This window comes from Sinohyriopsis cumingii, chromosome 15 (assembly GCF_028554795.1).
Source record: "Sinohyriopsis cumingii isolate HCF-2022 chromosome 15, ASM2855479v2, whole genome shotgun sequence".
Classification (NCBI taxonomy): domain Eukaryota; kingdom Metazoa; phylum Mollusca; class Bivalvia; order Unionida; family Unionidae; genus Sinohyriopsis; species Sinohyriopsis cumingii.
The window spans coordinates 39092772-39120452 of NC_142975.1; the positions used below are offsets into that span (position 1 = coordinate 39092772).

At 34.7% G+C, this 27681-nt stretch overlaps 1 protein-coding gene across 4 annotated transcripts; it reads right to left on the bottom strand.

Annotated features, from left to right (window-relative positions):
• LOC149781649 (1,25-dihydroxyvitamin D(3) 24-hydroxylase, mitochondrial-like) lies at positions 1-24296 on the bottom strand. 4 transcript variants are annotated; one of them, XM_089935718.1, is made up of 11 exons: positions 24221-24296; positions 21877-22188; positions 21489-21586; positions 19646-19833; positions 16951-17154; positions 16052-16215; positions 13706-13869; positions 8808-8886; positions 5966-6128; positions 4034-4077; positions 1-3331 (listed from the first exon to the last, which is right to left on the bottom strand). In XM_089935718.1, the coding sequence occupies exons 2-11, from the start codon at positions 22168-22170 to the stop codon at positions 3206-3208; spliced, it is 1524 nt and encodes a 507-aa protein (XP_089791844.1). In that variant the 5' UTR covers positions 22171-22188; positions 24221-24296; the 3' UTR covers positions 1-3205. The 4 variants fall into 4 exon arrangements, with proteins under 4 accessions (XP_089791844.1, XP_089791843.1, XP_089791846.1 ...); XM_089935717.1 differs by having other exon boundaries at positions 24151-24258; XM_089935720.1 differs by lacking the exon at positions 24221-24296 and adding an exon at positions 24199-24219.
• Positions 24297-27681: the final 3385 nt, after the last annotated feature.

The window sequence follows — 27681 nt, forward strand, 5'->3', positions numbered from 1 at the left end:
TTTAGTAAAGTTCAAGAAATAATTTACTTCCATAGAATACAAAGTGAAATAACATATAATAGTGAATTAAATCCAAAATAGTCCTGAAAGTTATATCCAAAAGTATAGAGTGTTCCATTTGAATTCCAGCGGTGTTCCGAATGAATTCCAACCTTGATTGTGTTAATGTACCAGTAGTAGTCTGGAATGTGACAATGTGCTAACAATTTTCATGTGTAATAATGATATAATCCAGAATGTTTTTAAATGAATTTACAATAATCCCAAAAGACTGATTAAACCCGACGTATGAATGAGCACTTTGTAATTCCAATGAACAATTTAAAAAAATAAATTTTCTCAAATTTTAACTGTACACAACTAAAATGTAATCTACAATGATGAAAGAAAATTAACACATATATTCATAATAAACCTGATTCATGAACAGTATATTGTTCTATTTGGATTATTGTTTTGTGAACAACCATTTGAATGTTTGATTTCAAATGGTCATGTTTGTGCATTACATTGGGTTTTTTGTGCTTTAGAATTGATAAAAGTGCACTGTACGTGGTGTCACATTGTTGAGTTACTAAGCATATGTAACTGGTGCTTTGAACTGAAGCAAAGATATTCAATTGACATAAATGACTTTACACAAATAATTCCCCATTTTTACAGATAAAAACATGTTCCTTCCTTTAGTTGCAAAATGCATTTTGAAGTGCCAAGTTATTGATTTTGAACTCTTTAAGTTAAAAAAAGAATTACACTCTTAACATCACTGTATTACGGCCTCAGTTGCAGCTGAATGTGATATTTTTTCTCAAGGGACTGGGATTTTTTTAAATAAATTTAAATCACATTAAACTTGATGACAGTACAGCTGTATAATACAGTGATTATTAAATATTAATGGTGGGTGTTTCATCATTGTTTTAATATTACTTATGATCTTCCCTATCAAATGTGTGACAGTGAGATGAAAGAGACCAACATGATGATTGGTATTATATCTTTTGTTTTTTTTAAACATTATTATTTGACAAATTGCACTAGTACCATAACATAAAAATACTAACTATATTACCTCTGATATGCATTATTTCATAACCATATTATCCTTATATTTGTTACCTCATAACCATTATTCCTCTATAACCTGGTATTCCTTACTATATAAATACATTGTCCAATATTCCATACTTCTTAACCATACTATTCCCAATAAACATTACGTCGTAACCATATTGCCCTTACACTACACTGTTCATTGGTGTGAAAGATCTGTGGATACTAGAATGGGAAAAGGTCTATTAAAATATTGCCCTTACACAACACTGTCCATTGGTGTGAAAGATCTGTGGATACTAGAATGGGAAAAGGTATATTAAAATATTGCCCTTACACTACACTGTCCATTGGTGTGAAAATTCTGTGGATACTAGAATGGGAAAAGGTCTATTAAAAAAGCTGTAATCTGTACTTTATTAAATTTCAAGTTAATTTGTTTATTAGCATATAACTGTTCTGATTTCTGACAAGTACTGTAAATATAAAAAAGCCTGAATCGCATACTTTTAATGAGAATTTTAAATAATTTTTTGCAGCATTTAAAAGACATTTCATTAAAATATTTTACTGAATTTACAAAACAGCAAGTGTTATACTTTTCTTTCATCTAGTCCCTGAGTTTTCAAAACAAAAACAAGAAAGAAAATATGAACTGAACGAAAAAGAGGGACCTGCATTTTGACCCAACAATCAAAGCTCTAATCCAAAACAAACCCATAGTAAAAAGATTTAACAAGTATGTTGCAGAATGAGTTGTCTTTGCTTTATAATTATTTATTCAGAGTGAAGAAAATCCATTATGGGATTTACGATATATAAGGTAATATTTTAAATAACCCGAGCCAAAATCTTAATAAGCATTTTCATGACTGTTAACTTAACCCCAAGGTTTAAGGCAAAAGAGAAGCTTGCAAGAATGAATTGTCTTTGCTGCAAAAAGATTCAACCCAGGGATGAAACCAAATTCATCAAGAGGTTTAAGAAATACAAGCATCCGAAAAAGCCTTAACTTGAATTCTCCATGTCTGTGACATTGATCCTAAGGTCAAAGGAGCAAGTGAACTTTAGCGGAGTAAATTGATTTTGCTTCATAGGGATTTGTCCCAAATATGAAAATATCATATATGTGGTTTAGGGAATATAAACAAACAAAATTTTTAACAAAAATCTAGCACAAACTTGGTATGACTGACTTTGACACCAAGGTCAATGAGGCATGTACACTTTTCACAATGAATTGTCTTAGACCCATATTCATCCCATATATAAAGAAAATCCATGAAGGGGTTTAGGACTTGCAAACAAACGAAAATTCTTAAACCCATATTGCACATTTTCAACACCTGTAACCTTGAGTCCAAGGTCATGGGGGCAAGCAAGCATGTTGTGCAATGAATTGACATAGCTTCATGATGCTTCAATTTAGTTATGACATCAATCAATCAAGGGGTTTAGAAACTACAAGGAAGTCGAGTGGACCACAGTAATTGCATATGCAATCGGCAATTCCATGTTTTGTAATTTAGCCGTCAGCATTTTACTCATGTATGAAAAAAGCTCTGACATCATTGCAGTGCTTTGGATGTAGACTTAGAAAAATTGTCAAAATCTGCACTTCACAAAAGTACAAGACCAAGAACATGCATCTGTATTAGTATGGTACACAAATAGGAGAGTCACAGCTATCTTTATGATCACAGACTTGGTCGATCTTATTTTTGTCCCTAATTTCGTCTAAGTAAGACAACAAGCTTGCACTTTATTGCTGTGTTTTGGAGGTAGATGTAATGTTATTTGCTACTGAAGAATAGCTACAGAAGGCAGTCTATACTATGTATTAATTACAAGACATCAGTACAGTTAGAAAAAGAAAAAAAAGACTGCCCTGAAAGTATTTTTCCTATGGAACTTAAACCCTGGTAAATGTATAACATAAACCAGCTGTTGTCTATATCAGTCCAGTGTGGAATGTCTGATTACTTGATATTTTAAAGCTATTAGATTAAGGCTTACACTACATGAAAACTGTCAAAATCTGCACTTCAAAATAATACATACATGAGCAAGAACATGTAATGGCATGAATATGGCACACAAACAGTCGCAACCATCTTAATGATCACAGACTTCGCTAATCTTATTTTTGTCCCTAAGTTCGTCCTGATGCTCTGGGTAATAATCTGATCTGGACTGGAGAGTTTGGTACAAGAGCCAGCCGAGTTGTCAGCTCTAACGGTTTGTCATTTATGAGCTCAGTCTGGAACCGTTTATACATCTGCAATAAAACTTAATGCATTAGCACCATAGTAGCTATCAGAGAATTAGAGACAAAGTTTTACCAATAATGAATCTGGATAGCTACAGAAGTATAAATTCATACGGGAAACATTTACTTCTTAATTTAAAAAGGGAGCCGAGTGTGTGACCACATATTATGCAGAATTGTGATATAATGAAGGGCCATATATTGGAAGAGCTCTGTATGACCCCACTATCAAGGTGAGAATCGGCAAAAGTAAGGATTTCATTCATCTAAACCATCAACATGATTATGGAAGAAAGACTACAAAATGGAAACAATCAATGCCATACTTGAACAATTTAAACAAAAGCAAAATAGTAAATTTAAACAGCTATCAAATTATGATGCAGTATAATATTTACTTTACAGGATATAATTTACATGTGTTAAAAGACTTCTTAAATCAGATGCCATTGACTTCAACCCTCTACTTTAGTCTTGGACAAAACTATTATTCAAAATATTCGAGCAACATTATGTAGAATTTTATTAAATTAAGTACATTTATAGCTACATCAAATTCTGATTCAACTTAATTACCGATAATTGGTCAACATTGTGCACTTGCACAATGTGCAAATTTTATCAATATATTTGTTTTTATGGCAACAAACGCTTTAATCCTATTTACCACAACTGGTTTGTATGCACATTTAATAAATTCAGTTATCTTACCATTGCAAGAAAAGTATGCATTTCTAGTTCTGCAATTCTTCGTCCTGGAAAAAAGTTAACATAAACACATCTTCATTATGTCTAGACCTTTCACACTTTCTGTTATAGTAATAGGTAAACTAATTAAGAAAATAATTACCACTTCAGTGACATTCTTAGTAACTGATATATATTCCCATACAGGTGTCATGCTTAATTCACAAACAACGTAATCTGTGTTGTAATACTTTTAATGTTTGTCTTATTCCGTTATAGTTACTAGTTTCATTAATCCAGGCCTTTTCAATGTTTCAAAGACAACTTTATTAGTGGTAAAGATGATATTGTACGTATCTACTAACACATATTCCGTCACTAATTTTTTGTAGAAGATTATGAAAGTTGGCAAGTTATGCTCGTCCTTTGTTCCTGCTATGTGTGAAACATGTTTCCTTTTCAGCAAGATTATAATAAACAGATTCGTTCCAATTAAGCCAATTAACAACAAAGTGAACAAGGAACATCGTACCATTTCCTCAATGAATATATATGATTCACAACAATCTGACAGTTGTTCATGTTTGGTACCACAGGCTGTGAATGCCTGTCCTGGGTGGGTGAATCACAATGCAGGTGTTATTATGCATCCAAAAATTGGGGTTTAAGTTTAAAGACTTGCCTTTCAACCAACATTCTGAATCGGGTCCATCAATTGGATCTGGTCAAAATATATCATGGAAGAATGAGATTAAGTCTTGCGCAGCACCCCTTGCAACTAGGGTGCATTATGGGTATGGCCTCATCACAAGTATCGCATACAGAAATGTCAAAAGATGTAAGCAAACAGATAGTCAATTTCAAACCCACTAAAATGAGCGTCAAAATCTTCTTGAGTGAGATATGGATCCCAATGACCTAAATGCTGCCAAGGATAATTCATTTTTGCATGCGTAGGAATGGAAATACAATGTAAAATTAGACGAAAAATCTCCCGCCACTTTTTACTATTATTCTGATGGCTGTTACTGGGGACAGACACAGGTATGTAAAGTTCTCTTTGAGGATGTAGACCAAATATGGCATACTCATGTTCTCTTTTGGGGAGGTAGGCCAATTCTGTCACACAAAGTGTTTGGGGCTATTTCATGAATGTATGACAGACTTAAAGAATTTTTTTTTATCATCAGGAGTGATTTTGAGATGAAAAGCTTTTACTTACGCTTTGCAAGTTTATTTCCAAGATTTCTCAACTGAAATGTTTACAAATAAAAGAACTTTGTATCAGATTCATATTATCTTGCCAAGACATTTCTTCAAGATAAACACTGAAACTTATTTTTTCTATGATGTCAGAGGCACTCTAATTTTGCTTTTTCAGTTTTCTTATTAATAAGAAATTTTTACCACATTTGTCTGATTCAAAGTTATAAGCACATATTGTGCAGCTTTTTGCCATCACTGATTTTTAATAATGCATGACCTCAATGAATCTGATGGTAATATGAACCCAGTACAAAGCATGTGTTTGTAGCCACTTTACAGAATCATCCGCTGCAAGACTGCAACAAGGATGCTGACATTTGTTTGCATCTCTGCTTGATGGAACAGTCGACTATCATACAGGATTTACTGTCATAGCATAAGACATACCATTTTATTTCTGGGGTAAGCCCTTGTCTTCTCCCGTTGATCAAGGAGTTTTGGAAATAGTATTCATGGAACGCAAGTAAGAACTGTATGTAAACATGTAAACTCAATATCACAGTGGGTAAAAATAAACTTGGTTAATCTTCAAATCTCTGTGTCTTACATTATATTGCCTCAACAGTTTCTTGGTCAAATTTAGTCTATCCACCCAAAAAGAAATTCATCTAAGTCTGTTCCCAACTGTGACCATCATGATGAACCATCATTAATGGGACAGATGAATATCTACTGCAAAAATTTACTTACCTACACACATGCGGGTGCCAAACCCAAAGGGTAAGAAAGCAAATGCATCATGGGATTTCTTGGCACTTTGGTCTCTGAACCATCTCTCTGGTTTAAAGCGGAGTGGGTCTGTGTACACTTTCTCATTCTGTCCCATGGCATACAGTGGAAAGACAATCTGCATCTACAGGAAAAACAACACTGCAGCAAATGGGGTAAAGAACTCAAACCTGGTAGACCTGATCTTACTCCAAAATATTTGCATAGTGTACCATTAACATAATATGGAAAAATGCAGTCCTTCCAAAATTACAACTCTGTCTAGAATAATGGTATTCTTATTAAATTAGACACTGAAGGGCTTGTACAAATGAACTTTTAGTTTTAAGAGTTTCATTTTTCTTATGACTTGTTGCTCAGAAAATAAAAAAATAGGAAAATTTACTCTGATATTAGTGCTAGCAGAGACAGAGGTCTTATATCTTGGAATCAGAGTGCATAACAAATGGTAATCTACATTTTAGCAGAGAAAGAGGACCTGCATCTTGGAATCAGTGCATAACAGGCTCAGCAAAGCCTCAGACAAACATATAAGCTATTTCACTATTCATATAAGTTGCAATTGTCTCCATGATAGGTTATTGCTTACATTGCTTAATCCGAAAGCATTTCTGCAATTTGTTTAAGCTATATTCCTGTTAACTGCCGTCATTTACAGACAACAAAAAAAACAACATAGGACTTATGCTGAACTGTTGTGTTACTTTGTTACTTCTTGGTAATATAATTGAAATTACCATTACTGTTATCTTACAGCAGTGTTTTTCAAAGTTGGTGGTGGTGCTAGTAGAAATGAAGAAGTGTTAAGAAAGAAAAATATTTCTGAGTCCATAAAGGAAAATACAAGCTGTTAAAACAACCACCACCCCACCCACATACATTTCCTATTCCTATAGTGGAGATTAGTCTACTGAACCTTAATTGCAATCAAATGTAAAAAAATTTTTTAAAGAGCAACGACTATTATAAAAATTATGACAGCACAATTATTGGCCACTACAAACATCTTCATAATAATGGCCTTAAACTAAGTAGTAGAAAATAGCAAAAACCAACACGTTTTGTAAAATTCAACAAATATGTTATTTCCCAAGAATAAAAAAGTTAAAATTTAAAAATGAATTTGCAGTCTTGCACATTAAATTCCATTTAGTTCTATCACCAGTCCTGATGAATAAAGGTTTAATTCCAGAGGTGTTCGAAATAGGATCCAATGCTGAAGGTGTTGATGTGCCTGCTGTGGCCTGTGACATGGTGATGTACGAAAAGTCTTTTGATGATAGTCCAAGATGTTCTTGTCTGAATTCACTGAATTCCCAGTTAATGTTTCTATCCAAAGACTAGCACTTTCTATTTCCAGGAAAAAATTAATATGAATATATAATTTCATCTGAATCAAATACTGAAGATGATACAAATGATTCTGGCTCAAGATCTTACAGTACAAATAAGTAATTTCTAGATAAACTAGATTATAAAATCCTCTACTCGACTTTTTATCACAATTTGCATTTTCTGACAATACAATGACCTAATGGAAATTTTCCATTCAATAACATTGTTACTAAAATTATAATACAGACTGTGGTAAACATCAGGTAGGCTAGGTATTTTTATGGGGAAATTCCAGTAACCATGACCCAGAACCTAATAAATATATTTAGGTCTACTGATATTGATCCTAATATTAAACCCACACTCCTATAAAAATATTAGCTAGGTAGTATTTGTTAACAAAAATAAGAATTTCTTGTCAGGTAGACAGTGAACTTGATTGTTGACAAGGTTAAGAGCAAATAAATTATAACTTATAATCATCGATAAAAACTAACAAATATAAATTACACATATATAACACTGCTGAAATTATCATTGAAATGTATCAAAAACTAAAAGACTAGCTGTGGTCATGAGAGTCTGTCATAGCTGTAAATTACTGGTTAGTTGAAGAAGTATGTCTTCTGATGACGCCACAACATTTAGAGTTTCACTTCAATCCACTTAAAAATGCAGGAGTAATTGTATTCACAAGATTAAGTCAAGATAAAAGGGGCAATAACTCTAGCAAAGCACAGTGATTTGTTGATATGCACAACCTCAGATAATAAGCATAACACATACCAAGCTTCATCCATCAAAACTTTAACACTAGCTAAATTAACAAGATTTTGTTATGCAATGCAGTCAGATACATGCCACAAAAGGCAATAGATCTTTAGAAACTTTTGGGGAACATGGTGATTTGTTGACGTGAGCATCTAATGGCCATAATACGCACCAAGTCCAAAGATGTAAGCAAAGATATAGTCAATTTCAAACCCACTATAATGAGCATTAAAATCTTTTGGCGTGAGATATGGATCTCTGACCTAAATGCTGCCAAGGTTAATTTATTTTTGCATGCATAGGAATGGAAAATGGTATAACTGCATTCAGCTACAAGTCCACAAAAGACAAAAACTACATCAATAATCGTGAGGACACATATATTTGTTAGATTTGGATCTAAGTGATGACCATAACAATGCACAAATTTCAGGCCAATCCATCAAAACCTTTGAGACTAAATTCATTCAAAAGAATGTCTGACAAATTCACTTGTGTGTGTGTGTGTGTGTGTGTGCGTGTTTGTATGTAATGTGAGAGAGAGAGAGAGAGAGAAATGAAGGCAAGGGTAATTATTTACTCCTTTGAGACCTAGAGCAACTAGTTATGGATCTGAACAAAATAAATGACCAGCACAAGAAACCCTTTCAATGATAAGTGTACGAGGCAGGAAATTATGGGATAGTGACTTCCTTACCCCTTTGGGGATTCTGTAGCCAAGTACCACAGTTTCTTCTTGCAGTATTCGACCCACCGTATTTGCTACTGGATACAACCTAGTAATGAAAAGTCATGACCAAATTAGCATGTTTCTGTGATTATAGACACCTATGTACAGACAAGATTTAGCTGTGGCCGATTACAAGCTAAACACTGTTATGATTACATAGTTACACAATCAACATGGACTTATAGTTATGTCTAATCAAGTAATGAGGAGTTGTAATGTTTACAAATGAACACAATACATGTGTATTTTATACTGGATACAACAAAAATATCAAGAGTTAAAATGTTTACAGAGGTACTAAAGAAACATAGTCATCACAAAGTAAAACAAAATTATCAAAAGTTGTAATGTTTACAAAATTACACAAAACTTCATGTAGTTGTGACTGGATACAACTATATTTCATGAGCTGTAATGTTTACAGAGGTATACAATAAATGTGAATTTACGGATAGGTACAACCAAGTTATCAAGAGTTGTAATGTTTATAGAGGTACACAACATATATGTATTTATGACTAAGACCAACTCAAGTTTTTGAAGAGTCATAATGTTGATAATAAACACTTGGCTATAACTGAGTCTAACCGAGTCATCATAAACTGTAATACTGACAGAGGTACACAAAAAACATATACACCACTCTCTTGATAACTCGCAAACCTGCTTATCACGTGGGGTCTGGAGTGGATCCCACTTTTTTTATACCACAAAATACCCTCCAAAAACTGATACCTATTTCTTAAATCGCTGTCCAAATTTGTAAGTGAAATGTTGACATATCATTCATTTTACGGTTGAAAACAGTAGATAGGACCTGGAAATTTTAATCAACATTTTAAAATTATCAACTTTTAATAAAAGTCATATAATTGGTTACATTTTTAATTAAAGGTATTCAAGGAAATTTTGATCAATGAAAATATCATGTACGCCTAGTGTAGGCCTTACATTAATAATTAAATGCCAGTTTAATAATTTTTTGTGTCATTTCTATCTTTTAGTTCCTCTTAAGTGTAAAAATCATAAATACAATGTGTATTTAAACATGAAAATGTGTCATAACAGCTATGTCTGCAAGCATTTCTCTAAGAACCTAATTAAGTGCTGACTGTGTTTTTATAACTGCCTTGTGGAAGTATTTGTTGTATTGTTCCACTGACATAAAAGATGGCCTCCTTTGTATTATCACATTAATTATGTCTTTTGAATCAAATAAAGGAGGTGTAACAAAAGAAAAGTTAAAAGGCATGCAAATCCTACATGCTTAAATTTTAGCGGCCCCGGTTGTATGTCGAGTGAACTCGCTTCAGTTGATCAATCGAACATGGTTATAAATGTTATTGTCCATGTAACTTAACTAAACTACCTTAAATTAACTGACTCATTGGTATCTGTGATCAACAACAGCAAGGTAACCAAAGCGAAATGAATACTTCATAAAATAAAGAGCTTGGTTTCACAGATACAGCCATTATGGGCAAGCAAGTTTCTGAGAATTCTTGAAATGGCACTAAGATATATCCTCAAGGACGATAAGAAGTTTCACTATTACTTCCAATGAAATCACAACATCAATTCTGTACTAATTTAACAATACAAAAATTGAGTTTTGACGTAGACGATTGTCTCACAAAATAAATGTCCCTAATTTATTTTTTAAAAAGGAATCTTGTTTGGTGGTGTATCAACAGTTAGTCTAGTTCCCTGCTACTGTACTTTGACTCCTGACTTGGCATTATACTACTAAATACACTCCAGGAACCAGACTAATCAACAAAACAAAAAGTAGTGACATACTACACAGATGTTTTTGCATACACGTGATAGGTGTTGAAACCAGTTGGAATGATCTTTCACATGTTGGACATTTTGAAAATAAATGTTATTTATACCGAAAAGCTAACAATTTCATTAGAAAAAGCATGTTATTAACAAATATTATCGACACAATTGTAAAATGAGGATTCAGTTATTAAACAGCCCAGTTCCCTAACCACCCCCCTCCCCCGGTTTTCTCGATGTCTAAGCTGATTTTTCCCCCGTTTTTAGAGGTCCCTTGGTAACTTGCACCCTATCTTATAGTGCGGTCTATGTTTGTGACCCCACTGTGCCTGAGTTATCGAGGGAGTGGTGGATGTACTTATGACCCAGACCAACCAAGTTTGTCAAAAGGCATAATGTTTATACAGTTTTATGACTCCATGGTCTAAAAATAAGTAACAATAAAGAATGAAAACCAAAACGTTTGCACAAGTTCAACACTATAGATTATTCCATACGAGTTCAAATGGTATTCCAAATGAAGTTGTCTGCTGTGCTGATGTGCCAATAGTCTTTATGTATCACAATGATATAATCCAAAATTGTCTTTAAATGAATTCATAATAACTCAAAAACAGCTACTGAATGCTGAAGTCTGAGCACATTGTAAATCCAATGAATACCTGAAATAAATAAATTGAAATCTACATAACTTATTTGACACCTCTGAGACTGATGTTTACGTTAGTTCTAATTAATTTTTAGTTAATCATCCGTTATATGAAAAATTAAGATAGTTTCAGAAACCCATGACCTGAACTCCTCAAAATGTTAACTTTTATTCTGAAAACAGTAGACATGTTTACTAACATGACCTCATCTTAAAGTACAAAACCCACAACTACAGGGAAACTCCTCAAAACTGAATCCTTTGGATACCAGAATCCTCTCAAGACTGAATTTTGTTTAATGACCCTGAAATTTTCCTTGATTAATATTCTAATTTTCTAGCTTATTAAACTGAAAGCCTTCAACTTAGAATGCTCAAACAAAGTTTGATCTCAAATTCAAGTTACACTCGAAAATACACCATAAAACTGAAACTAAGTTGAAACTTGGATATATATTTAACTACTGATTTTTTGACATATGATGGAACAGATTAATTATGGTACTGTAGTGGTCTGATTTGTGAAACAATGATCTGGAAAATGTCCCCAGGGCATGTGTGGTTAAAATGAACACTTGACACATGCACTGATACAGATAAGAGATGAGAGTGGGCTAATCTTAAGTCTTTGCACCATGCAAAAGAACCAGCTTTTCAGGCTAATTACATGTATTAACAAGCAAATGATTGTATTTAAGCCTTATAAGGAAGACTTTGTCTGCTGATCATCTAATTGTGATTAATGCTATTCATTTGTGTACAGGATTAATACAACATTGTTTACTTGTTTTGTTTACATTAAATGTCCCGGTTTTATTAACTAGGCATGTGGCCTTGCTTTTGAAGCTTTGCCGATGGAGATCAACAAAGCAGGATTCTAAAAGTTAGACTTATTCAAACAATTTTCAATATCATTACATACTGCTGCTTTAAGGACATTACTGTTACAAACTTGCCAATGGCACATGAAGTAACAAGAAAACACGGATGACTACACAAATGTTCATTAAGTGGATAAATGATATAAAGAAACATATAAGCTGGCACAAGAGAAATCATTATGATCTTTGACAATGCTATATCACACGGACCCAACCTATGTCTGAGCCACGTTATTCCAAATTTGTGTCCTGGTTTCATGAAAACAATCAGGCTGATGATGAAAGTGATGCATATTATGATGAGTTGTTGTTGTTCTAGGGTTTAACGCCATTTTTCAGCACAAGATAGGCTATACATGGCGGCCAGTATAACTAGTGGAGTAAGAACCCTGGAAAACCCAGGAAGGGAAGAACCACCGACCCACAAGAAGCTACTGGCAGGCTCTCCCACGTACCCACACTAGCCGAGCCTTGGACTCGAACCCACGCAGACAGAGGTGAGATAGCAGTGATCCGGAACGGTGAGTGCTTTAGACCACTCGGGGCCCCTATTATGATGAGAATGCATGTTTTCAGCAGTGATATGACATACTGGCAGTGATATGACATACTCTAAAATTTTAGAGCTTGTAAAAGAGATTAAAAGACTTTGAAATTGCTAAGGATGACTGTTATTTGGTTCTGGCCCAACAAAATGGAGTCATTAACAGCAAGCCACATAATTAAAGAAATATGTGAGAAACAACAGACAAGGCTCCATGCCTTTTTCAAACCATCCTCTTGAACTAAGAACATCATGACTTATATGTAGTATGTGAACATCATTCAAAATTCCTGTGGACTTGCAGCAACCTTGTAAAAGAACCATACCTAATTTCTTAGATGTTTCTTGTGATGAGGACAATATTTCTATGAGGAGAAATTCTATTTATTAATGTGACTGGATACAACTTTTGGTAGGAATGCATATTGTTCGTCTAACATTTCATTAAAGGCATGTATTTAAAATAAAATATAAATACCATCTTTCTTAACTGTGTGCACCTTTACACACAGACATGATGCTTTCTTAACTGCATTATATATCTCTCTCTCTCATGACATCAGCACTTAGAAAGGGACCTTTTCAATTTGTCATTAGATGCATGCATTTAAAATAAAATAAAAACTTACAGCTTCCTTAATTTATGTGTACTTTTACACACACAGATACTGATGCTTTCAGAATTCCATTATATGTATCTGTCTGTATGTCTCATCACATAAGCATTCAGAAAAGGACTCTTTTCACATCTACAAAAGCCTCAGTAAACCAAAAAGTCTCAAAATAATAATAATAAACATCATAAATAAATGAAAAGTTGTAGTTATTATAGCTGAGTACAATCAAGATATCAAGAGTTTTAATGTTTGCAGAGGTACACAATTAGCATGCGCTGAAATGATTGATAAGATGTCCATTTTACTTAAATTGTCCACAGAGAGAGAGAGAGAGAGAGAGAGAGTGCATTCACAGCAAAATTCCAGTAATAACATATTTGCCAGCTGACCTCAGAGTTTCCTTGACAACTCCACGTAAGTAAGGCGTGTTCTGGAAATCTGCAGCAGTGGGTTCATCCTCTCGAATAACATCAAAGAGCTCTGCATGCAATTTCTCTTGAACGTCTTGGTTTCTCGACAGAACGTCCACTGCAAAGACGATCGTATTGGCAGTCTACAAAATAATATCCAAATCTAGACACTCATAACATTTCATTACATTCTCAAATATTGTTTTCCCTAAGTCTGCTGCATATAATTACATGTCAACATGATCCTCTAAACTTATCCAGCGGTACATTTGTACTGACTATAACTGCCCCTCCTGCCACCATCAACACACATTAACAATAATCAACATCATCAACACATGTGAAATATAATACTTAAAACTACCCCTCCTGCAATGACCAACACAAATTAAAAATAACTTTGAAAACTGCCCCTCCTGCCATTATCAACACACATGAAATATAACACATAAAACCACCCATCTTGCTATTATCAACACACAAAGCTGGTCATCCCGCCATTATCAACATACATTAAATATAACACAGAAAACCACCAATCTTACCATCATCAACACACATTAAATATAACACATAAAACCACCCATCTTGCCATCATCAATAAACATGAAATATAACACATAAAGCTGGTCATCTTGCCATTATAAACACACATTAAATATAACACATAAAACCACCAATCTTGCCATCATCAATAAACATGAAATATAACACATAAAGCTGGTCATCTTGCCATTATCAACACACATTAAATATAACACATAAAACCACCCATCTTGCTATCATCAATAAACATTAAATATAACACTTAAAGATGGACATCCTGCCATTATAAACACACATTAAATACAACAATAATATCTGGTCATCCTGCCATTATCAACACACATTAAATAGAACACATAAAACCACCCATCATGAAATCAATAAACATTAAATATAACACATAAAACCACCCATTTTGCCATCATAAATAAACATAAATATAACACATAAAGCCAGTCATCCTGCCATTATCAACACACATTAAATATAACACATAAAACACCCATCTGGCCATCATCAATAAACATTAAATACAACATAAAACCACCAATCTTGCCATTATCAACAAACATTAAATATAACACATAAAACCACCAATCTTACCATCATCAACACACATTATATATAACACATAAAACCACCCAACTTGCCATTATCAACACACATTAAATATAACACATAAAACCACCCATCTTGTCATCATCAATAAACATTAAATATAACACATAAAGCCTGCCAGCCTGCTATTTTCAACACACATTAAATATAACACATAAAACCACCCATCTTGTCATCATCAATAAACATTAAATATAACACATAAAGCCTGCCAGCCTGCTATTATCAACACACATTAAATATAACACATAAAACCACCCATCTTGTCATCATCAATAAACATTAAATATAACACATAAAGCCTGCCAGCCTGCTATTATCAACACACATTAAATATAACACATAAAACCACCCATCTTGAAATCATCAATAAACATGAAATATAACATATAAAACCACCCACCTTGCCATCATCAATAAACATGAAATATAACACATAAAACCACCCATCTTGAAATCATCAATAAACATTAAATATAACACATAAAACTGCTATCCAGTAATAGGATTGAAATGACTATCCAACTGACTGTATCCAACCATTCCACTTCCATCAACAAACACTGAATATGACATTTAAGACCATATCCCAGCACACATTGAACATGCAAAGGATTACATTATCCATGTCCAGCCAAAACCACCCTCCCACTTTCATCAACACACTTGACATGAATTTTTTAAAAAAAACTTTATCTTCCTGAAGGATTACATTAACTGTGTCCAGCCACAACCACCCTCCTGCTTTCATCAACACACTTGACATGACATTTAAAAAAATCACTTTACATGTATTTGCCTGAAGGATTACATTAACTGTTTCCACCCACAACCACCCTCCCACTTCATCAACAGACTTGACATGACATTTTTAAAAAAAACTTTATCTGCCTGAAGGATTACATTAACCGTGTCAAGTCACAACCACCCTCCCACTTTCATCAACACATTTGACATGATATTTTTAAAAAAACCTTTATCTTCCTGAAGGATTACATTAACTGTGTCCACCCACAACCACCCTCCCGCTTTCATCAACACACTTGACATGACATTTTTTAAAAAACCTTTATCTGCCTGAAGGATTTTAATGACCACCCTTTTTGCGTGCTGCAACATACTTAGTTGTACTGACCATATCACTGGAATTATTGTACTTACCGTGTCCACCCCTCCCACCATCATCTCCGTGACACTGGCGTATATAGCCCCTTCCTCCCAGTCTGAGTGAGTTACCAAGTGCTGAAGCAGGCTGGTATTCTGCCCCACTTCCCTATCTCTCTCTAACTTTATCTTATCCATCGTCTGATCAATGTATTTTCTAGCTGCAGCGGTAAACAATAATTCATTCATCCGTTAATTAGTCTGTATATATGTGTAGGTGGGGTATAAAACCATACAACAGACCAGTTATTAAAATACAAAAGATTTCCATATATTTTTAGTTTAAACTTTGGATCGTCAATTGGATTTCTAAATTTTATTCTGTACAAGCAAATACACGAGAGCAATACACACATTAAATGTGCACAGACATACATAAGATGGCCTAACTGGAGTGAAAGCTGAAATAAACAAGGGTAACATGATTAGAAAGGACAGGTAGAGATGCTAACTGATTGGATAATGCATTGTACCTGTATAGAAGATGACTGCTTAAGTCTTCTAGAGTTTTCACTACACTATTGGTTTACTGGCATTACATACTAAGGAAGGCAACTCATGAAATCCAACAGATGTTGCCAGGACAAAGCACTAAAGAAGCTTATCGATCTGCCAAGGTGTAGATAGGGTTAACATATCGGAAACTTGGCTAGCTAAGATGACATAGAGAGTGATCAAACTGAATCGAAAACACATTGCAAATAGGACTATTGTGGCTTTGTCCTAGTTTGCCAGTATTTTTTTCAAATGAAGGCCAAAGACAGGCATACAGTAGACAAGTGATTAAGCTGACAGACAGATGGGCAGGCAAAGAGACATATAGTGAGGCTGATAAACAGACATACAACAGAAAAACAAGCAGGTTGACCTGCAGTGGCAGAATAATACTTCATTACCTGTTTTAAACAGAAGTGCTGTAGCATCCCTGTGTTTTTCCCAGGTTTTCTTGAACAGGATTTTTGCAAGTGTACCAGGGAATGCCACAAGTTCCTCTGTGGTTTGCATCATGATTTTCACAGCATGAGCGAAATCTCTCCCCTCCACACTGGGATTCCCACCAAAACAGCCAAATCGCGTGTCATACAAAACATTCCCGATTGCTACACTCAAAGAAAACAATAAAATGGCTGATATTTCTATTAAGCTAATATTTTTATTTTAGGCTATATACAAGTCAAGATCATTCAAAAGTTTGTTGCATACACACACAGAATGAATTTTTATTTCATACTCTACTGAGATTCGAAGCTGGGTTGGTGGGTTATTGCGACCAAGGCCTGTCCTGCATGCACCAACCAACATAACCCCCTCCACCAAGCACACATCCCCAAAACAGATACCACTGAGTTGCTGATATAGGAATTCATGCATAGAAGACAAACTTTCACATCAACCGGTAATTAATTCTCATCTAAGGACACATCAGAGTGAGAATGAAGAATTATCTAACCTCTATGATAATATTCTTTCAGCATATTTAATTTTAACTATATGAGAGAGAGAGGGAGAGAGAGAGAGAGAGAGAGAGAGAGAGAATTAGGAATATACATCAAACAGTACAGAAAGTGCCAACCTTGGATCACATAGAAAAATGCTTGATAATATTAACATAATTTTTAAATATAAATAAATATTATCATCCAGGTTAGAATTTTTTTTAATTCGTTCTCTACTGAGTTTTGAACTTAAGCCAGTGGATTACAGCACCAATTACTTTGCCTGCACACATTAACCCCTATATACAAATGCATATAGTATATACAAACTGAACATTAGAAAGCAAATACTAATTTCAAGTTCCAGCGATACAGTATCGTGTCGCAAGCCATGGCACATTGAAGTTTATCATCAGCTGCATGGTCACAATCAATGACAAACTATCAGATGCACAATTTGGATTCAACAAATAGTAGGGACCATTTATGCTATTTTTGTTTCACATTGTTTAACTAACAAGTATTTAAGCCAATGCAGTTTTTGTTGATTCTAAAAAGACATTTGACAGTGTTTACAGAAATGGTTGAAGTTTTTTAGATAAGGTATAAATTACAATTGTTAAATGGTCTTCCTTCTGTGTACAGTGCAGTTAAATCATGTGTTTAACATTGGGGTATTCATAATGCCTTCTTGAGTATGGAGTAGGTTTGAAACAATGTGAAGTGTTCTTATTATTTATTGATAATAATTTGGATACATCAATACAATCTAAGGGAGATATCTGAATGTCTTTATTTCTGTAGTTGTTTCTTGACAATTAATTTATTTTTTTCAGGCAATAATGAAGGCTTACAAAAGCTCATGGATAATTTGCACAACTACTGTAATAAATGGAAATTAAATAATAATCTTAATAATAATCTCTATGCAATTTAAGAAGGCACTCTCTCTCTCTGAAGATATATATATATATATATATATATATATATATATATATATATATATATATATATATATATATATATATATATATATATACTCTCTACTTAAAATACCCATTCAATTCAACATTGTACATTCTCAATACATGTGCTAGCATCTTTGATGCGAAACATTGCCATTCACATAACTGTGCCTTCGAAAATAGGTATTCTTATTCATTCCAATGCATAACCTGCATTGTTTTTCATTGTTTATCAGTATGTTGGATATAGGCTATATGGAATCTTACCAACCATAAATAATATAAATTTATTTTTGTTAGTTCTTGTTTTGATTAAGGTTGCAGATGTTTTATACAATGGTATTTTACTAACACTCTGGGTAAAAATATTATTTGCAATAAGGACATGGTTTTAGCTACAAATTAAAATCTGTTGAAACCTTATTAGTATTTGCATCATTATATATATATATATATATATATATATATATATATATATATATATATATATATATATATATATATATATATATATATATATATATATATGCATGCTGATATGACCACCATTATGAAGAAGCAGTGATATTAATATATTTTCATGATAACCACTGTGGCAGTCATATTTGATATCAAATTGGCACCATTTTCATTTATGACCAATAGGTATAGAAAAAAAGTATCTCTGTGAAGCCCCACTTAAATACAACCATCCATTCTGCTGGATTAGGGATATAAAAAAATTCAGATCAACACCATTTTCATTTGGGACCAACTAGATATCATAAGCAATCTTTTACTGAAACCCAATGCTGATATGACCATCCATTCATGAAATGTAGTGATGACAAAAATTTCAAGATGGCCACCACTGGTCACTGTGGTGGCTATACATGATGTTGGAGTGGCACCATTTTCATTTGGGACCAACTAGATATCATAAGCAATCTTTTACTAAAACCCCATGCTGATATGACCATCCATTCATGAACTGTAGTCATGACAAGATTTTCAAGATGGTCACTACTGACCACTGTGGTGGCCATAATGGATGTTGGAGTGGCACCATTTTCATTTAGGTAAAAAGTGTGTGCAAAGTTTCATAAAAATCCACCAAGTAGTATTTCATCTTTAACCACAAGTCCAAATAAAATAAAATCAATGAGGGCAAAAGATTAAACAAATAAATAAATGATTCTACATGTACTTACTTTCCACAGACCATTTGAATATTTCTTCATTGAGGGCAACAGAATGGTTGTTTATCTGAAGATGCAAAAGGTAGTCAAGAAAATCCCCGACAACCTCTGCGATACTACTCACTGTGGAGTTGACTACTTTTGTGTTTAGCATTGTCTGGTTAACCTTTCGACGCTGTGAAAGCCAATCGCTGCCCTCCCTAAGAACAAATTTTAAAACAAATATGTGTTCATGCCTGTATTGTTTTGTATGTAAATAAGTGTCTCTTAAAAGTACACAGTTCCCAAATCATGCAAATGCAAACAACAAAAAGTGCACATGAAGAATATTTAGATCTTCAATCAGCATTTAGCATAAGCTGTTAGGTTATCTATATTTAGCTGTCGTGAATATTCAGAAGATAAGCTGTTAGGTTATCCATATTTTTATGTCATGAATATTCAGAAGATAAGCTGTTAGGTTATCCATATTTTTATGTCATGAATATTCAGAAGATAAGCTGTTAGGTTATCTATATTTACATGTCATGAATATTCAGATCTTTGATCATCATTTATAATGCCTGTGTAGAATATTTAGATCTCTAATTTAGCTATATTTGCATTTCAAGATCATTCTGATTCCCAAACATTTCCTATTAAATCTGTCCATAGCAACAGTTTCACCATGTACTCTTATCTAAAATCTTGACTGAAGACATTTGATTGTCCAATATTATGTCACATTTTGTAATTTCAGCTAAAAAGATAACATGATTCTAGACTTAAGTACAAGTCCAGACTTGAATTCTGTCTGTAAAACCCAGACCTGGTTTCAAAAGAAAGAGAAAAGCAATAAACAGGGTTTTATGTTGCGATTTCATTGTCCAATGTAAGTGGACTTGGAGGGGATGCAGTGGAATAAAATATGTATGGGATAGAATGAATGCTACACTGATTTGTTAAAAGAAATCTTTGCACCAACATACAACCTTGGTTTCATAGGTTTCTGTCTATAGTTTGTTGCCCTAATATGAAAATTAGGCATTTCTTAAAACAAAACTCGTTTTTGATTCCTTATTATCATGTGCTTGTCATTGATACCATATACTTTTGACAGAAAAGACAATGTCGAGACTTGTACAAAATTACATGCAGCATCAAAAGCAGTAATAATAGAAACTGCAATAATAGCAGTAATGGAAGGGAAAAAAACAACAAGCAGTTTAACAGTAAAGACAATTGAGGCAGTAGTTGTAGTAGTAGAAAAATGACCGCTCTGGTGGCCTAAGTTGTTTGAGTGTCTACCTCAGATGTGGAGATCATGTGTTCAAACCCCTAACCGAGTTGTACTAAAGACTTATAAAAAATGATGCTAACAGCTGCCTCACTTGGGACTCAGCATCAAGAAGTTAGTGTTAGGACTGGCCGACCTGTTGTCAAGATAATGTGACTGAGTGGGACATGATGCTACATGTCTACGGCATGATGCCCCTGTAGACATCATAGTGATATGACTCAAATAGTTAAAGCTACATTAAAATTCTAAATTACACAAGCACACAGTAGTAGAAAAAGCAGTTGTAGTGGCAGCATTAGTGACAGTAATGGTAGTAGAAAAATAGCAGTAGTTGTAACAGTAAAAACAGAAGCAGCAGTAGTGTCCGTAGTGGAAACAACAAGTCTCAGTAGTAGCTGAAGCAGTAATAGCAGTGGTAATAGTACATGTAGTAACTTTAGCAGTAGCAGCATTAATGGCAGTTCCAGTAATATAATTGTTATTAATAGCAGCAGTATTGGTAGTTAATGTATCAAAAGTAGTGATACAGGTAAGATTTTATATACAGTATATAATCAGGTAAGAAATTATACAAACGAGGTGAGAAGACCATCTCTTTCCCTGATTTCCTTCCTCATTTGCTGCCAGACGTCTACCTGAAACCGTTTCGGATACTTTGTCTCTGCTCGAAAAACCTGGAGAAAATGCAAAAGTTTCACAGCAATAAATCTATTTATCTTTGTTTTGTTCTTGCATTTATCTTGTAGATGGAGGTGATGTAATGAAGATGGTTGTTGTCATCATCATCATTGTCAATGTGTTGCAGCAGTGGTAGGGGTGGCATACTTAAAATAAAACGGAATCAAAACTGATATTGTTGCTAACTTTAATGACAACCACAAATAATTTGAGTGGGATAAAAGAAGGAGTAAGGATATTAAACTATGGCCAAAGAAACTGGTAATGAAAATCTAACTGTTCCCACCTGTTCCACACCTACAGGATCAAGAACAAAGATGGCTTCTATTGGCCCTACTTTGGAGCGGAAGATGGGCCCATTCTTCTCATGCATCTCCTTAAAGTATAAGTATGACCGCTTTGTGTTTCGCATGGCACCGAGGAGGTTTCCGATCAATGGGTAACCCTCTTTAGGGATCTCATGAAATGGTCGTGGATCCACCACAGTGTCTGGGGCTGTCCCAACTGTCCTGTACTGGATTTGGCGAGTTACATTTACAGAATGACCAATTCGACGACAGCTAAGATGGAGAACTCTCATTTTCCTTTATATGAAGATCTGCAAATAATAGAAATGAATTGTGAATAAAATTAATCTGGTCAAATTTATTCTCATTTTTATTCCAATTAAAAAATGTTCCTGTCATGAGGTGTCAATAAAGCTATGCCAGACCAAGGCATCCAATCATCAGGTGTCAATAAAGCTACACCAGACAAAAGCATCCAATCATCAGGTGTCAATAAAGCTATGCCAGACCAAAGCATCCAATCATCAGGTTTCAAACACAATCAATCAATCTATTCAACTGTACTAATCATGAATATAGGTTACTCTTCCATGAAAATTTTACACATTATGGTCAGCTGTAAACATTCCATACCATAACATTCATTGGCATTTCTTCTTGAACTGCATCCACATGAATAACCTTTTACAATTTTTCCTTATCAGTTTTTCCAATCGAGTTTCATGGTTAGAAAGTAGCTAGTTCATCCCAAAAATATCATATATTACTAGTTCTATTACTGTAATTGGTGATTTTGTACAAAGAATTTTTTTCAAAAGCCAAGTCTTCATGTAAATCTACTGTGTCCAGCAATTGAGCAATTATTAGCTAGTAATATATAAGCACAAATGCATGCCCCGCTCCAACACATGTACATCGTCTTCTCGTCAAAGGTAAAGATGACAACCAAAGATATTTTGTGTGCATACTTATATCAGCAAATTGGTTAAAAGGATGACAAGTATTTTGAACCAAACAACGCTATCTAAACACTTTCTTCAATATTAATATATTTTATTCATTTTGTTACAGAAACATGTGACATAATCAGATTTCTGCATTTCCAGCTTCCATCGCAGTCTAGCCAACTGAAACGTAAGCAAAAGGAACTTAAAAATGCATCCATTTGCTTGTGTGAGAATTAGAATGTATTACAAGAAAGATACCAGCATAAGCAAAGTCCGACTGAAACATTATGACTTTAATTTGTAGAAAAGCAGCAATACTGGTTGACAAGTTGAATGAAATTACAAGAGAGAGAGAGTGGATAAGAATTAATGAAACTGTTGATAAAACATATTGATGTGTGTAAATGTAAGGGAAAATGCACACTTAAATCACAGGCCATTGAAATTCTATCATTGTAGTAAGTTAATGTCAGAGAATCCCCCTCCAAAGGGAAGCGTATATATGTGTGTGTGTGTGTGTGTGTGTGTGATTTTTTCCCTCCCTTTTGTCTTCATATTCTGGCATTTTTATTTACAGTGATATAATTTCAATGGCCTGTGCTGAAATACCTGGGGTTTTTTTTACAACTAATTATTGCAATTAACTCATGGTTTATTTTTTCTTTTGTAAGATTGTCACAAATACAGTTGTCTGTTCTAGCCACTTTAAGCAACAGGGCTTAAATTGATGGACACCCAACAGACGTTGCTTAAAACGAGATGCTATTCCATCAACGTTTACTTGGACAACTGAAGGGAAAGCTAGAAAACCACCTGCAGGGAGACAACCAATTGCAGAGAAGGTGGATAACAACATTTTGGAAGAATTTCAACGAATGTAAAAGAAATATCTGGCAAACAGACGCCATATTTTTTTCTCAATCTGCCTATCTTAGCCTCGTTTTCGCGATACATTAATATTGATGAGGATCTCATTAAGAATGGTCTATACAGGCAGTAAGACCTCGACCCCACCCCCCCCAAAAATAATATCAGTGTCGGGGTCTTATAACGTATGTATGATCACGTTCCGGGTTAAAGTACAGGGTTCGTTACAAAGAAAATTAAGAGTATCCGTCAATGAAAAGAGGGCTGCTAGTCCAACCTGTGTTATACAGGTTGGACCCCACCCACCCCAGTCCTCTATTCAATGAATGATACTCACAATTTTCTTTGTAACGAGACCCTGTAGTATACTGTTACTGTACTGACGCTCTTTTTTTTTTTTTTTTGAATGCTTCTAACTCTCGGTGTTTATAAAGAAATATATGTACTAATTATACTGACATTAAGCAGCTCTCAACGTGCTATATTGAGTGCATATTCAATACACACACTACAAACCCAAAACACGCACCTATATTCAGGTCAAAGTCCACAGGCACTCGAAGAGTGGGTTGCGGTGTGTGTGATAACTAATGACAATAATGGGCGACAACTTGGAATAGGCCATTTCTCGAGAAAATTTCGCGCAACAACATGGAATTTCTAATTGTTGTGATCTATCTAGGGAAATTACACACAATCGTTGGCTCTAAGCAAATTCGCACAATAATTTGGAATTACAAATGCTTAAGAGATTTTATTTGGTGTGTGCGAGTGTATCTCGAAATTCCAATTTGTATAAAGAAAGAACGATCGTCGTTTAATTAAAAAGAAAGTGATATTCATAAAGTGTACAAAAATATCCCACATTTATATTCTAAATGCATATGAAAATGTGATTTATAAATGTCAACATGAAGGCCCACTGAATGAACTTCTCGAACTTGTAACCCAGAAAACCTATTTAATATTTCCTTGTAGACTCATACAGATAAATACATTATTTAAAGACAGAAATCTTTACCTTAGAAAAATGCTGCATCTTCTAATTTTGCAACTTGACTGATATATCCTTTATCGTCAGCTATCCAACGTCAACTTGCCGCTTCTCAAGAAACTACAGGGATTATAGTCTGTTTTTAAATTATTTTGTATCCCCCCACCCCATTAATGATACGTTGTAAACACATTACATTCTGTTCATTTTTGTTTCTCTTTAAAATAATAGCTAATTTTTCATCAAATGTTGAACTTTGTAATAATTTTTTTTTATATAGGTCGGTTTGGCTTGCTTTTCTGCGCATCTAAGGTTTCCGTCACCAATATCGGTGCATAACACATACCAAATTTGACCGACTGACGAAAATGAAATACTGCAGTGCTTACCATTTTAAAAGCGACAGTTCTCACGAAAACTTTCTGTTCAAATATACTAAGTTTGGACACACGTGATACTACCCCCGTGTTTTCATGACTTGCCTATTCTGTGCGTGGCTTTGAAAAAATGTAAGTAGTAATAGGGGCCACCATAGCGACAATGAAAACCCCAATCAAAAAGGTCGTGGGCCACTCTGGCGACAAGGGAATTTAACATGGGAAATTTATGGGCCTACCACGAAAGAAAAAAAAGTTACAAAAAAATAAACAAAAATAAGTTGGTGTCCCCAAGAGAGCTAGAGACTGCACTGTGCCGTTCGGACACGTTGTGATGTTCTATGTGACCCACTGTTATGCGTTGGGGTGGGATGCTCGCAATATTTATTTGAATTACTGTGGAATTCCCACCCTGGCTAGTTTTGTAGGAAGTGAAATTAGTGATAGAGAGAGGTAAAGCTCCGAGCCCCCAGTCAGCAATACCGACAATTAAATTATTAAGAACACAAAGGTGAAATTCAAAAGAATAACAATTTAATACAAATTAAACGATATTAATTTCTCAACCAATATTCTTCCTCTCGATCAGGTAACAACCTATTTCATCACGTGATTATAGTGTGAGATGGCTTTCCCCTGTACTTGGTTTCTACTCATCTGTGCTCTACTCTGCTAATTCCTTTCCTCCTTCCGGCGTTTTCCGTACTGCGATTCTTCCTATCCTTTTCCCCTTTTGTCTCCTCTTCTCCTCCTCCTTCTCTCTCTCTTTCTCCAGCAACTAGGCTTGTTCTCGGCCTACTGCCTTGTTCTATCCTGTCTCTCTGAGACTCGGGACTTGACTACCCGGTATTTCTGTCCCCAAAAGCTTCCTACGAAAACACAAGGACGTTAGCATGTTTTGTTAGCCATCTCGCTCACACTAAATCAACAATCAATCAATCATCAGATAAAAGCTATCTATATCTTTGGTCACGCATTCTTGCACATAGAAAAACCCACACGTTCTTATAGAAACAACGTTGCAATAAGAGCGGTATCCTACTTATCATACAGAAATCACTAAATTGCGTCACATCAATAGATATAACAATCCGACGCATTTCTGTACATTACACTCCCACAAGTGTACACAAATATTCAAATATCCATATTATTTAAATTTACACACTGCAACCATTTCCAAAGTTACAATTTAATTCAACAATTGCAAATTATAGAATATCACATAAATAAATACACTAGTTTACCACGAAGTAACTAAATAGCGAATTACAATATTAATTCTGACGAGCGAGCAATCACCATAATCATAGCTCATTTATCAAGTACGCATGTAAATTAAACAATACAAAGGTATTTCTACGTACTAACGATTCTAGTAAGTAAATATACATACTGCACATAATTACAATTACAATGCCGTAACATTCTGCAACAATCGAGCAAATAACTCACTGACCTTTACGAAGCTTTCTGTCCTTGAATGTACCAAGGTTTTTCCCGCCAAATCACGAGTGGCTCCCGGAGTTATTGCTACAACTTGTCAGCACGATGCTTCACAATGACTAATTCGTTCCCAGCCCAAATGACTGCTAAATTCTGGTTCGAATTGATGGCCCCACCCTTCCTCAGTTCTGATTGGATATAAATTCTACTCCAGTCGGTACAGTTAACAGACGAGCCTTAGGCAATCTGTCAACGCGGGGAGATTTACAACAGCATCGAGGGTCCTTTGTTCTAGAACAAAGTTTCTAACGTCTACATGTTAGTTTTGACACCTAACGAAGAGAACTCTAGTACAAATACGAATAGCCACGACAGTGCAGGGTCGACATACTCATGGGCGCTAAGCCATTCCTTTGTTCCTGACTTACGTAATCGCGGGCAGGCAAACGTGACACACGTACGTACTCCAGAAAACCACGCTACTCGACAACGATATATCCTTCTCTCAGTCACTTCTACTTTGTCGCTGACCACAATAAGCCAGCGGCTATCCTTCTTAGTGCCAGATTCCCGAATACCAAAAGAAATTCAAAGAGAAATACTGGGAGCATGAAGGTATTACTTTAGACCACGTGGAGGAAAACGAGGGAAGGCGATCGTTTGCCAAAGTGATGTTAAATTGCTTGTGGGGTAAAATGGCACAATGACCGTGTTTACCCAAAACAGAGTATTTGACAGAACCTTCCCGTTACTTTCAAATGATTCACGACAAAACCAAATACATCAAACACGTGGACGTCGCTCGTGAGGATGTGATATTATTCAATTATGAAGAAGAACTGGACTTTGTAGAAGTCGACGAATTTGGAAATGTCTCTAGTGTGGCCCCTCTTACTACAGATGTAATGTTTATGCATCAGGCTATATTAATGAAACACATTACTTTGGACTCTCTGTCAGCAATCCAGCAGAGGAACTATGTCGGTTTATAGCTTGTTTAACAATACTCAACGTAACAATGCCACTAAATGGCATAATATGTTAAGCAAACCAAACCGATCTAGTAAAAATATTATTAAAGCTTCAACATTTAATAAAAAGATGAGCTATTGTTTTGAAGAGAAACAACAATGAATATGATGTAATGTGTTTACAACGTCTGGTTTATGGGGA

Bases quoted from the DNA above. Each gene is read 5' to 3' on its own strand.
- LOC149781649 (XM_089935718.1), bottom strand. From the start codon at position 22,170: ATGAGAGTTCTCCATCTTAGCTGTCGTCGAATTGGTCATTCTGTAAAT. The intron at 21,587-21,876 runs GTGGGAACAGTT...CATTTTCTCCAG, and splicing joins ATCCTGTAGGTGTGGAACAG to GTTTTTCGAGCAGAGACAAA. The intron at 16,216-16,950 runs GTAATGAAGTAT...TTACCGCTGCAG, and splicing joins AGCACTTCTGTTTAAAACAG to CTAGAAAATACATTGATCAG.